We start from the raw sequence: 14,302 nt of genomic DNA, 5'->3' as shown, positions 1-14,302 counted from the left end.
TTGCGTTGAGTGAACTCACTAGTCAATCATAGCCTACACCCTTTTAATATTTTTTATGTATTTAACTAGGCAAGTCAGTTAAGAACAAATTATTATTTACAATGACGGCCTACTGTTGAACAGTGAGTTGACTGCCTTGTTCAGGGTCAGAACTACATATTTTTACCTTGTTAGCTCGGGAATTCAATCCAGCAACCTAACCTTTCGGTTACTGGCCCACCGCTCTAACCACTAGGCGACCTGCCGCTACCTTATCTCTCTCTCTTTTCTATTTTAGATGAGTCCCCAGACTTACCACCTAGCTCACCCAAGCCTGTGAAGGAGAAAGCCAAGCCAAAGAAGGTGAGACTGACAATCCAATGGTTTTAAATCAACGAGGGGGAATCTCAATGAGCTAGTGCACACTTCGGGTAGAAGGGATGGGGAATCGGAAACCAGCCTTGTATCTTGAAACCTTAGAATCCAAAGTGACTTAATCAACTTTTCATCCTTACTACTGCTTTGTTGCAACCTAGAAATAGGATTCCTAAAATGGGCTTCCCCATCCAAATCAATGGGTGAGTGATGGGTGGAATTGTATGGTTGCATCAGTCAGCATTGCCTCTGTTGGCCACAGTGTGTCATGCTCGCCTTTCAGAAGAGACAGAGGGTGAAGGAGAGAAGTGTAGAGCAGAAAGAGAACAGTGGAGTGGCACTGGTGGCGGCAGGGACCAGTCAAGCAGCCAGGAGGCCCCGGAGAGCCGCCGCCACCAACGGCAAGAGCTACAGGGAGCCCGACAGCGCCAGCCAATCAGAGACTGAAGAGCCGCCAGCTCCTAAGGTCCTGCTTTCTTCGCTCACACATATGCCCTTTCCTCATGATTAGGCTGTATTACTGATTTAAATAGAATAATGAAATAAAGTATTCATTAAATAATATAGGCAATTTATCCCCGAGTTCACGTTATGCTTCTCCTAGACATAATACTTTTTTGTTTGGTAGTAAGTAATAAAGGTGAAATCAGTTACATTGTTATATTTTAGTTTAGATGGCAGACTAAAATCAATCAGATCACAATACATTTAGTTGCAGTGGAATAAATAATGGATAGTTGTTTTTTTACCACTTTTTACATGACCAACTTGTAATAAAAGTATGTTATGGGATTATTTTCTCCCTACAGAAGCGCTCCATCGGACCAGCGGAAAAGATCGAGAAGGTTTGCCAAGAGGCTGTCGAGGTGAAGAAGAAAAAGGCAACCACCCCGGCCAAGGAACAGACGAATGTACCGAAAGAGTCTTCTTGGGCTGCCCGGCTGGCCTCTTTCAATCCTTCCCCGCCTGCCATCGAGAGGATGAGAGGTAAGGCAAACCCACGGCAACCTCAGCCCACCTACACCAACCAAGGACCAGTTGAAACTGGTTTTCACCTGTGTATTCTGTCCATATAATGATTCAAATTCTGTGGTTCTGTCTACAATCATTGAAAAAAATGATCATATTATTTTTTTGTTGGCACTACACAATCGCTGGAAAATGTTCACTTATTCTCCTATTCATTGACATCAATGCATGACTAAGTGAAAATTGGACTTCGTTAGGATTCACCCCTTAGTTATTTATCCCTGGTGCAATCACTTTAAGAAACCTAAGGGCTTACTTAATTCAATCTGTTGCACTGAAGATCAGCTCTGTAGTGCAATTTAAAGGTAATTTGCGATTGTGCCTACATATGCAGCGTTTACTGTGAATGCAGTCTCCGACCAACATGGGAACAGTAGCGCAGGTCTTCAGGGCTACGGATTGAATCGAACACTAACTTCGGTGTAGTACAGGGGTATTCAAATCTTACCCTGCGAAGTCCGAAGAAATGTTGATTTTCTGTTCTACCTGATAATTAATTGCACCGAGCTGGTATCCCAGGTCTAAATCAGTTCCTGATTAGAGGGGAATAATAATAAAAAGAAGTGGAACTGGCTTCAAGGTCCAGATGTGAATTTGAGGGGTGTAGTAGATATAAAACATATTTACTGGAAGTGGATGAGGAAAAGTATCTCTGTACTATTGACCTCAAATACCTTGGCCAGCTGTCTGAGCATCTGCGGTTGTGTTTTGACCCCCACATAGCTGCATCCGAGAGGTCGCTGATAGCCTTACCCCGGTCGCTCCTCACCCCGCTGGGCTCCCTGTCCGCCTCCCCTGCCAGCGGCCCCTCTTCACCCCTTGCCCTGGAGCTGCCCCCCCGAACACCCTCGCAGCAGCGCGGGCTTCCAGCCCTCCTCCTTCTACAGCGCCCCTGGGAGGAAGAGTGACCGCAAAGCTAAGGATCCCTCTCCCCCATCCCTCCCCTCTCTCCCATCCCTTACTCCCACTGGCAAGCCTCCTGGCCTCCGCGCCCAGAGACCGAGTGCCTTAGAGGTAAGATTCAAGGCTGATACTGCACCAATGGGCCTTCTGACACATTTTCAAAAAATAATATATACAGTACCAGTCAGAAGTTTGGACAAAGCTACTCATTCCAAGATTTGTCTTTATTTGTTAAAAAAAAAAAAAAATGGTAGAATAATAATTGACATTGCAGAATAATAGTGAAGACATCAAAACTGTGAAATAACACATGGAATCATTTAGTGACCCCCAAAAAAGTGTTAAATATATTTTCTATTTGAGATTCTTCAAAGTAGGCACCCTTTGCCTTGATGGACAGCTTTGCACACTATTGACATTCTCTCATCCAGCTTCACCTGGAATGCATGTCTTGAAGGAGTTCCCATGTATGCTGAGCACTTGTTGGCTGCTTTTCTTCACTCTGTGCCCCAACTCATCCATAACCATCTCAATTGGGTTGAGGTTAGGTGATTGTGGAGGCCAGGTCATCTGATGCATCACTCCCATTACTCTCCTTCTTGGTGAAATAGTCCTTACACAGCCTGGAGGTGTGTTGGGTTATTGTCCTGTAAACAAATGATAGTTCCACTAAGCACAAAAAACAGATGGGATGGCGTATCGCTGCAGAATGCTGTGGTAGCCATGCTGGTTAAGTGTGCCTTGAATTCTAAATAAATCACTGACAGTGTCACCAGCAAAGCACCATCACACCTCCTCCTCCATGCTTCACGGTGGGAACCACACATGCGTAGATCATCCTTTCACTTAGTCTGCATTTCGAAGACACGGCGGTTGCAACCACAAATCTCAAATTTGGACTCATCAGACCGTAGGACAAATCTCCACCGGTTTAATGTCCATTGCTCGTGTTTCTTGGCCCAAGCAAGTCACTTCTTATTGGTGTCCTTTAGTAGTGGTTTCTTTGCAGGAATTCGACCATGGAGGCCTGATTCCCGCAGTCTCCTCTGAACAGTTGATGTTGAGATGTGTCTGTTACTTGAACTCTGTGAAGCATTTATTTGGCCTGCAATCGGAAGTGCAGTTAATTGAAGATTTCTGAAGCTGGTAACTCTAATGAACCTATCCTCTCGGGCAGAGGTAACTCTGGGTCTTCCTTTCCTGTGAGGGCCAGTTTCATAGTGTTTGATGGTTTTTGCGACGGCACTTGAAGAAACTTTCAAAGTTCTTGAAATTTTCTGAGTTTTTTTCTTTGCTTATTTGAGCCATAATATGGACTTGGTCTTTTACCAAATCTTCTGTATACCACGCCTACCTTGTCACAACACAACTGATTGGCTCAAACGCATTAAGAAGGAAATATATTCCACAAATTAACTTGACAAGGCACACCTGTTAATTGAAATGCGTTCCAGGTGACTACCTCATGAAGCTGGTTGAGAGAATGCCAAGAATGTGCAAAGCTGTCAAGGCAAAGGGTGCCTTCTTTAACAAATCAAAACATGATTCCAAATGTGTTATTTCATTGTTTTGATGTCTTCACTATTATTCTACAATGTATTACATTTTTTAAATAAAGAAAAACTCTTGAATGGAAGTGTGTCTAAACTTTTGGCTGGTACTGTACAGTCGTGGCCAAAAGTTTTGAGAATTACACAAAAATATTAATTTTCAAAGTCTGCTGCCTCAGTTTGTATGATGACAATTTGCATGTACTCTAGAATGTTATGAAGAGTGATTGTAATTAATTGCAAAGTCTTTCTTTGCCATGCAAATGAACTGAAGCCCCCCAAAAAATTCCACTGCATTTCAGCCCTGCCACAAAAGACCAGCTGACCATGATCATGTCAGTGATTCTCTTGTTAACACAGGTGTAAGTGTTGACGAGGACAAGGCTGGAGATATTATTATTATTATCACTCGGTCAGGCTGATTGAGTTTGAATCACAAACTGGAAGCATCAAAAGGAGGGTGGTGCTTGGAATCATTGTTCTTCCTCTGCCAACCATGGTTACCTGCAAGGAAACACGTGCCGTCATCATTGCTTTGCACAAAAAGAGCTTCACAGGCAAGGATATTGATGCCAGTAAGATTGCAGCTAAATCAACCATTTATCGGGACATCAAGAACTTCAAGGAGAGCGGTTCAATTGTTGTGAAGAAGGCTTCAGGGCGCCCAAGAAAGTCCAGCAAGCGCCAGGACCGTCTCCTAAAGTTGATTCAGCTGCGGGATCGGGGCACCACCAGTACAGAGTTTGATCAGGAATGGCAGCAGGCAGGTGTGAGTGCATCTGCACGCACAGCGAGGCAAAGACTTTTGGAGGATGGCCTGGTGTCAAGAAGGGCAGCAAAGAAGACACTTCTCTCTAGGAAAAACACCAGGGACAGACTGATGATCTGCAAAAGGTACAGGGATTGGACTGCAGAGGACTGGGGAAAAGTAATTTTCTCTAATGTATCCCCTTTCCGATTGTTTGGGGCATCCGGAAAAAAGCTTGTCCGGAGAAGACAAGGTGAGCGCTACCATCCTTCTGTAGCTCAGTTGGTAGAGCATGGCGCTTGTAACGCCAGGGTAGTGGGTTCGATCCCCGGGACCACCCATACGTAGAATGTATGCACACATGACTGTAAGTCGCTTTGGATAAAAGCATCTGCTAAATGGCATATATTTATTATATTATTATCAGTCCTGTGTCATGTCAACAGTAAAGCATCCTGAGACCATTCATGTGTGGGGTTGCTTCTCAACCAAGGGAGTGGGCTCACTTACAATTTTGCCTAAAAACTCAGCCATGTTTAAAGAATGGTCCAACACATCCTCTGAAAGCAACTTGTCCCAACCATCCAGGAACAGTTTGGTGACGAACAATGCCTTTTCCAGCATGATGGAGCACCTTGCCATAAGGCAAAAGTGATAACTAAGTGGCTCGGGGAACAAAACATCGATAATTTTGGTCCATGGCCAGGAAACTCCCCAAACCTTAATCCCATTGAGAACGTGTGGTCAATCCTCAAGAGGCGGGTGGACAAACAAAAACCCACAAATTCTGTCAAACTCCAAACATTGATTATGCAAGAATGGGCTGCCATCAGTCAGGATGTGGCCCAGAAGTTAATTGACAGCATACCAGGGCGGATTGCAGAGGTCTTGAAAAAGAAGGGTCAACACTGCAAATATTGACTCTTTGCATCAACTTCATATCATTGTCAATAAAAGCCTTTGACACTGTTGAAATGCTTGTAATTATACTTCAGTATTCCATAGTAACATGTAACAAAAATATCTAAAGACACTGAAGCAGCAAACTTTGTGGAAATTAATGTGTCATTCTCAAATCTTTTGGCCACGACTGTATATATATATTGTGGTTAACCGTGCAGTGTTGCGTGAGCTTGCAGAGATGACCACAGAGACAGGGAGGTTCTAGTCAGAAAACATTACTTTTTTTGGCAACAAAATAAACATAACCAAATAACTTAAGTTTGGCTCTGTCCTTCCTAGATTCGGCTCGATGCCTCTGGGAGCTTCGTTCCCTTCCATAGGCTCACTCCTTGCCTATCTCTGTAGAGGGTGGCAGCATTGCTGTGCTGGGCCCCCAACCTGTGGATGACCGAAATAAAATTGCTGTAATGACAGAAAACAACTTGTGACGCGGCATGGTCAGTGTTTAGGGTGAACTTCCTCCTGAGGTGGCAATACTTGAGGGTGTCCAGCGCCCACTTCACAGTGAGGCACTCCTTGACAATGGAGTAGTTCTCCCTTGGGAGGAGCTTCCTGCTGACATACATGATGGGGAAACTCCTCGCCTCCCTGCTCTTGGGACAAGACGGCCCCTACCCGTGTCAGACGCGTCTGTCTGGACCAGGAGTTTTTTTTAGAAGTCTTCGTCGACGAGTACCAGGTGCTAACAACGCGCATCCTTCAGGGCCTATAAAGCTGCCTCTGTGTCATCCGTCCATCGCACCCTCTGGGGTAGGCGTGCCTTCGTTATGTCGGTGAGGGGAGAAGTTATTGGGGCAAAGTTAGGTACAAATCGACTGTAGTAGCCTGGTAATCCCAGGAACGACTTCACCTGCCTCTGGGTTCGGGGGACTGGCCATTCCCTAATGGCGGCAATTTTCACATTACCCCGCCCTATTCGATAGCCCAGGTACTCCACCTCGGCGTAGTCCAGCTTGCACCTTTGGGGGTTCGCGATCAGCCCTGCATCCCTTAGCACATCCACCGCCTGTAACCTACAGAGATGGGACTCCCAACTGTCACTGTGCACGATTATATCATCCCAATAAGCAGCAGCGTACTCACAGTGCGGGCGCAGGACGCGGTCCATGAGTCGCTGAAAGGTTGCTGGAGCCCTGTTCCTGCTGGACCGCCGCCCTCTGGGCTTCTGGTATGTCTCTTTACGCACTTTTTCTCCAGGACGTGTGTGGATATGATGTTCCGCGAGATCTGTGCACGCCGCCGGCACCTCAGAAAACACGGCCGTATTCTGCTGGACCAACTCTCAAGAGCGCTTGTCGTTGGGGCGGGCTGAGGTCTTGCCCCATTGAATATTCGACAGAGGGTGGGTTCTGTTGTGGCCAGGTCCATGTTGCTCACAGCGCTTCTCATGCGTGCCACTTCAGTAGGTTCACATGGTAAAGCTGGAGGGGTTTCCTCCCCGCCCGGCGGACCTTATAATTGACGTCGCCTACCCGCTCAACGATGCCACATAGTCAGGATTTTGCTCTCCTTTGTGGGGATCAGCACCAAGACCTTCTCACCCAGGTGGAACTCTCGTGGTTGGCCCCCCCAGTTGTATACACGTTCCTAGGTGCGTTGCGCCTAGGACATGTGCTCCCTCACCACTGGCCAAATCGCCTTCATCCTCATGTCCTCCACATGTTCCACCACGCTGCAAGGGGGGGGGGTTTGGTTGGTCCTCGCAGACCTCCTTGGCTAGGCCCAGCAGTCCGCGGCCATACAGAAGCTCAAAGGGGGAGAACCCAGTGGACACTTGGGGTACCTTGTGAACATCAACTGGGGCAGCAGCTGGTCCCAGTTCCTTCCGTTTCTCTCGTGACCTTCTTCATCATCTGCTTTAGGGTCTTATTGAAGTGTTCAACTAGCCTGTCTGTTTGTGGATGATACACACTGGTCCTCACCTGTTTGATTCGTAAAAGATTGCAGACATCTTTCACTACATGAGACATGAACGCAGTGCTCTGGTCCGTCAGGATTTCCCGCGGAATACCCACCTGGCTGAATAACTGAGCTCCTGTGTGATACCTTGCGCTGCCGCCCATGCGTAGCAGGATCACCTGCAGATACCAGGTGGTTTAATCCATGATTACCAGGATGTATTGGTGTCCCCTTGCGGTTTTCACCAACAGACCCAGCAGATCCATCGCCACCTGCTCAAAATGGCACCCCTATAACTGGCAAGGGAACCAAACGGTTTCTATAATGTGCCCTCGGAGCAGTGATCTGGCACTCCAGGCAGGTACGGCAGTAGTCCTCCACGGTGCGCCCTCCAAGTGTGCCCTGAGCAGGTGGGTGTGGGTGAGCTGCAAGACAGTTCTAACATACTGGGTGGGTATGAGTAACAAGTCTTTCGTCTCCCCATTGTACTTTACGACCTGATAAAATAAATTATGCTTGATGGTGAAGTGGGGGTAGTGCCACTCATTTGCCCTGGTTGATAGTGCGCTGTCCACCGTGACTACCTGGTCCCTTTCATTCTGGAGGTTGGGGTCTTCTAACTGGGCAATCCCCAAATGGCACGTGAGGATTCCCGTGTCCTCTACTGAGGAGAAAGGGACTAGGCAGGTTAGGAACAGCCCCCACTCGCATCTAGCACTCCCCGCTTGGGGTGGTTATCCGCACCGGCACGGTTGGGTACCTCGTCGTGTCCCCATGTACACATGACACTGTCATCTCCTCGTCACCCGGTTCGTCTTTTCCCTCTCGTGTGAGCCACTGTGGTTGGGCCAGGGTCACCATGCTGCCGGAGTCCAGCAGAGCGCTGGTGTCGACGCCATTGATTCGTACTGGAAAAATTGGAGGGGTCTGCACCGAACAGGAGGTGACATAACTCGCCATCCGGGTCTACCCGGAGCTGGGGGGATGCGGAGGGCATGGACTCCTCCCAGCCAGGGCAACAATATGCAAGGTGTCCTGGCTCACCGCACTCATAGCAGCACCTCAGATCTAGGTCCAGCAGTGGATGTTGTCGTCGGTTTGGGTCACCCTCCCGCTTCACGGCCGGTTCTATCCGGGCCCCCTTCAGCCCCTCTCCTCTCTGTGCTTTTCTTCCTCCTCCCGAGTCCACTCTCTTCATCCGGGCCTCTTTTAGCAGGTCCTGGGTGTTCTGGTGGGTTTCCACCGTCAGCAATTTCCTTATCTTGCAGGGGAGGGCCCGAAGATAACTATCCAGGGCGACCCTATCGATTATTGGGCTCGATGGTACTTTGATCAGTAGCCAGCCCTTGGCAAGGCACACCAGGTTGCTCATCTGGGCACGGGGGGAGATAGTGGAGTCAAAGTCCCAGTGTTGGACCAGTTGTGCACGGCGTGCGTGGCTGAATCTATAATGGCTCAGGATCTCACGTTTGAGTCCCTCATAATTTGCTGTCTGGTCGGCGTTCAAGTCGATGTAGGCCTTCCCGGAGAGACAGTGTGCCAAAAGGCTGGCCCGCTTGGGCCATCCTTCCTTCTGCTCCATCCTCTTGAAGGTGCACAAATACATCTTCACGTCATCTTCCTCTAGACTCCTGAGCCATCCCACCCTTCAACTGGGCTACCTCCGTTACCAGTCTGAGGTTTTGTTGTCGCTGCTCCTCTAGCGCCTGTTGCTTCTGCTGGCTGAGGGATAAACTGAGCCACCAGTTCCTCCATGGTAATCTCGGTACGCTTGACCCTGTTATGGAATATCTTTAGTCAAATATTTGCACAGATACCGGAACTTGTGAATTCAATTTAGACTTTATTACAGATGTAACATAGCCAAGCCCTTCCATGGAAAAGACAAAATTCTCATATTACAGAGTCCTGCCTTTATAGTATTCTGTCTTTGCGTAATGTATAGAGTCCCCTCCCTCTATATGAAAATAGCTTCCCTTGACCTTTCTCCACCATTATCTTTCCATCTCAGTTCTTGCTTGTTAGCGCCCACATTTGACAGCTGTATAGGTTATAATGGTAGCGGGGACCTGGTCCTATATGTTCCATTCCTTATATAGCCATTTTGTCTCAGCTCTTCAAAGTGGACAGTCTAAACACTGCCTGCTAATATTGGAGTCATGAGTTGCGCTCCCACGGCGCCCAAAGCTACGGAGTTGCCCGCATTCTCCACCGTATCTGGTAAACCGCGGGGTGTTTGGGTTGAGCGTGTAGAGATGAACACAGAGACGGGGAGGTTCTAGTCAGAAAACACAACTTTACTAGTCAACAACAAAATAACTTAGGTTTGGCTCAGTCCTTCCCGTCCGTAGGCTCACTCCTTGCCTCTCTCTCGGTTTTCTTTGCGGTGTGCCATTGTGCTCCCTTTATGTGGCCTGCACAACTGGTTGGCACTCTCCCCTAATTCCCTCTACTTTGGGCCATCAGTGTCAGGGTGCCCAGCCAGCCTGTGTACTTCCAGCAGCGGGAGGCAACATTGCTGCACGTACCTCCCCTCTGTCACCAAACCCCAGGGCAGACCTCCCGGGATACCACAAAATAAATATATTCTCTTCATTGGGATTTCTGTTTGTCTACAAAAATAAACAGTTGGAGAAATGGATAGATTTTCTTCCCACAATCGACAGAAGTTGAATTATTCAGTCAAATAGTGAAGGAAAAAACTTTGAGGTGGAATTTATAGGTGTATTTTTTATTTGATAGTTGTTGAATTGAGGAAGTGTGACCGTAGCCCGCGGAAACAACTCACATGTCAATTCCCCCCATCCCTATTGTGTGCTGTGTGTGTAGCTGGTATTGGTACGAACTGAACTTAGCCTACTCCTGCATGTTGCGCGATAGTATTGAAATGTTTTGAAAACTGTAGATCGAACTGTAGGCTATGGCTGTGATTCTTTCTCGCTGCCGAAGATATTTTTCTATTCACCCTATACAAGTCACATTTAATGAGAATGTCTACTACTGTTGTGACAGATGTGATTCTACTGTAGCGATGGGCTATTCCTCATCATTTGGGATGAATTGATTGAACACCATCATTTATAATTTTCTCGTGAAACCTTAAGAATTCATTTTTTTACAATTTTGCTGTAAGTAGGTGTGATAATCTTTCATTACCTTTTTTAAAACCTCTTCGGGATTGGTGTCCCTATACCGGGACGGTTGAGCTAACGTGTGCTAATGTGATTAGCATGACAGTTGTAAGTAACAGCAAACTTTCCAGGACATAGGCATGTCTTATATGGGCAGAAAGCTTAAATGTGTGTTAATCTAAACTGCACTGTCCAATTTACAGTAGCTATTACAGTGAAAAAAATACCACACTTGTTTGAGGAGTATGCACAACAAAAAACTTATCACGGCAACTGGTTTAATACATTCACCTCTGAAGGAAAATAATGTACTTACATTTGAAGTCGGAAGTTGCCATACACTTAGGTTGGAGTCATTAAAACTTGTTTTTCAACTACTCCACAAATGTCTTGTTAATTAACAAGCTATAGTTTTGGCAAGTCGATTAGGACATCAACTTTGTGCATGACAAGTAATTTTTCCAACAATTGTTTACAGACAGATTATTTCACTGTATCACAATCCAGGAAAAAACAGCGTCCAACTTTAGGTATTAGTAAACGTTAATAATCTGTCAAATTGATCACGGGGCGATGTGTATTCAATAGCTCCACGTCTTGAACTCATGGTCGAAAATTTCTCATCCAAAACATCCTGTCGGAGACCGGAAGGAATGGGCTCTCTCTTACTCGTTTGACCAAGAAACAAAGCCCAGGCAATTGACAAGACTGGCGACATCGTGTGGAAGCTGTAGGACTTGCAATCTCGGCCCCATGTAATTTGGTTTCCCATAAACAATACATGCAAGTGGCGCATTGATACTTTTTCCAGTTTTCAGTGATCAGTTTTTCTTGCGCTTTTCGATGACACACAGGCTCTGTTATTTACATTTACATTTAAGTCATTTAGCAGACGCTCTTATCCAGAGCGACTTACAAATTGGTGCATTCACCTTATGACATCCAGTGGAACAGTCACTTTACAATAGTGCATCTAAATCTTAAAGGGGGGGGGTGTGAGAGGGATTACTTATCCTATCCTAGGTATTCCTTAAAGAGGTGGGGTTTCAGGTGTCTCCGGAAGGTGGTGATTGACTCCGCTGTCCTGGCGTCGTGAGGGAGTTTGTTCCACCATTGGGGGGCCAGAGCAGCGAACAGTTTTGACTGGGCTGAGCGGGAGCTGTACTTCCTCAGTGGTAGGGAGGCGAGCAGGCCAGAGGTGGATGAACGCAGTGCCCTTGTTTGGGTGTAGGGCCTGATCAGAGCCTGGAGGTACTGAGGTGCCGTTCCCCTCACAGCTCCGTAGGCAAGCACCATGGTCTTGTAGCGGATGCGAGCTTCAACTGGAAGCCAGTGGAGAGAACGGAGGAGCGGGGTGACGTGAGAGAACTTGGGAAGGTTGAACACCAGACGGGCTGCGGCGTTCTGGATGAGTTGAAGGGGTTTAATGGCACAGGCAGGGAGCCCAGCCAACAGCGAGTTGCAGTAATCCAGACGGGAGATGACAAGTGCCTGGATTAGGACCTGCGCCGCTTCCTGTGTGAGGCAGGGTCGTACTCTGCGGATGTTGTAGAGCATGAACCTACAGGAACGGGCCACCGCCTTGATGTTAGTTGAGAACGACAGGGTGTTGTCCAGGATCACGCCAAGGTTCTTAGCGCTCTGGGAGGAGGACACAATGGAGTTGTCAACCGTGATGGCGAGATCATGGAACGGGCAGTCCTTCCCCGGGAGGAAGAGCAGCTCCGTCTTACCGAGGTTCAGCTTGAGGTGGTGATCCGTCATCCACACTGATATGTCTGCCAGACATGCAGAGATGCGATTCGCCACCTGGTCATCAGAAGGGGGAAAGGAGAAGATTAATTGTGTGTCGTCTGCATAGCAATGATAGGAGAGACCATGTGAGGTTATGACAGAGCCAGGTGACTTGGTGTATAGCGAGAATAGGAGAGGGCCTAGAACAGAGCCCTGGGGGACACCAGTGGTGAGAGCGCGTGGTGAGGAGACAGATTCTCGCCACGCCACCTGGTAGGAGCGACCTGTCAGGTAGGACGCAATCCAAGCGTGGGCCGCGCCGGAGATGCCCAACTCGGAGAGGGTGGAGAGGAGGATCTGATGGTTCACAGTATCGAAGGCAGCCGATAGATCTAGAAGGATGAGAGCAGAGGAGAGAGAGTTAGCTTTAGCAGTGCGGAGCGCCTCCGTGATACAGAGGAGAGCAGTCTCAGTTGAATGACTAGTCATGAAACCTGACTGATTTGGATCAAGAAGGTCATTCAGAGAGAGATAGCGGGAGAGCTGGCCAAGGACGGCACGTTCAAGAGTTTTGGAGAGAAAAGAAAGAAGGGATACTGGTCTTTAATTGTTGACATCGGAGGGATCGAGTGTAGGTTTTTTCAGAAGGGGTGCAACTCTCGCTCTCTTGAAGACGGAAGGGACGTAGCCAGCGGTCAGGGATGAGTTGATGAGCGAGGTGAGGTAAGGGAGAAGGTCTCCGGAAATGGTCTGGAGAAGAGAGGAGGGGATAGGGTCAAGCGGGCAGGTTGTTGGGCGGCCGGCCGTCACAAGACGCGAGATTTCATCTGGAGAGAGAGGGGAGAAAGAGGTCAGAGCACAGGGTAGGGCAGTGTGAGCAGAACCAGCGGTGTCGTTTGACTTAGCAAACGAGGATCGGATGTCGTCGACAGCCGTGATTTAACCAGTTTTAGAAACGTCAGAGTGTTTTCTATCCACACATACTAATCATATGCATATACTCTATTCCTGGCATGAGTAGCAGGATGCTGAAATGTTGCGCGATTTTTAACAGAATGTTCGAAAAAGTAGGGGGTAGGATTAACAGGTTTAAGGACAACAAAGTCAAGGTATTGGAGTGGCCATCACAAAGCCCTAACCTCAAGCCTATAGAAAATTGAAAAAGCGTGTGTGCGCAAGGAGGCCTTACAAACCTGACTCCGCTACATCAGCTCTGTCAGGAGGAATGGGCCAAAATTCACCCAGCTTATTATGGGGAGCTTGTGGAAGGCTACCTGAAACATTTGACTCAAGTTAAACAATTTAAAGGCAATGCTACCGAATACTAATTGAGTGTATGTAAACGTCTGACCCACTGGGAATGTGATGAAAGAAATCAAAGCTGAAATAAATTATTCTCTACTATTATTCTGAGATTTCACATTCTTAAAATAAAGTGGTGATCCTAACTGACCTAAGACAGGACATTTTTACTAAGATTAAATTTCAGGAATTTTGAGAAACGGAGTTTAAATGTATTTGGCTAAGGTGTATGTAAACTTCATCTAATGTGTTATATTCTCCTACATTAATTTCACTTTTTCACAAACTTCAAAGTGTTTCCTTTAAAATGGTATCAATAATATGCATATCCTTGCTTTAAGTCCTGAGCCACAGGCAGTTAGATTTGAGTATGTCATTTCAGGCAAAAAATGAAAGATACTGTACAATCCTTAAGTTATCAATATTATTTTTTTAAATGTATGATTTGTAGGACCAACTCAATTGGCTTCCCACATACTCTACATATCTCACTCTCTCTCTTCCTTTCTGCCACCCCAGCTGAGCCCAATCCAGCCTGCTCTCTCCCCGGCCCAGTCTCCCCTCTGCCCTCCCTCCCAGCTCCTCTTGACCTCCACGGCCCTCCAGAAGTCAGTGCTGCCCTCCCCTCTACTCCAATCACAGCCTTCTCCAGGAGAGACTGATCAATTCGCCCTCCATTTTGGCTCCCT

The 14,302-nt window shown here is 47.2% G+C and overlaps 1 protein-coding gene across 3 annotated transcripts in view; it reads left to right on the top strand.

The window, feature by feature from the left end:
• LOC124031891 overlaps nt 1–14,267 on the top strand; it is a 54,901-nt gene extending 40,634 nt beyond the window's left edge. For all 3 annotated transcript variants that reach the window (XM_046343684.1, XM_046343685.1, XM_046343683.1), the window contains exons 31-35: nt 278–342; nt 638–820; nt 1,164–1,341; nt 2,107–2,397; nt 14,133–14,267. In XM_046343684.1, coding sequence (XP_046199640.1) covers nt 278–342; nt 638–820; nt 1,164–1,341; nt 2,107–2,291 — 611 coding nt within the window. In that variant the 3' untranslated portion in view covers nt 2,292–2,397; nt 14,133–14,267. The remainder of the gene's footprint in view (nt 1–277; nt 343–637; nt 821–1,163; nt 1,342–2,106; nt 2,398–14,132) is intronic.
• The last annotated feature ends 35 nt before the right edge of the window (nt 14,268–14,302 follow it).

The sequence above is a fragment of the Oncorhynchus gorbuscha genome, linkage group LG03, assembly GCF_021184085.1.
Source record: "Oncorhynchus gorbuscha isolate QuinsamMale2020 ecotype Even-year linkage group LG03, OgorEven_v1.0, whole genome shotgun sequence".
NCBI classification, from domain to species: Eukaryota; Metazoa; Chordata; class Actinopteri; order Salmoniformes; family Salmonidae; genus Oncorhynchus; species Oncorhynchus gorbuscha.
Note: the sequence above shows the minus strand (reverse complement) of the source record. Positions and strands in the feature narration are given on the sequence as shown.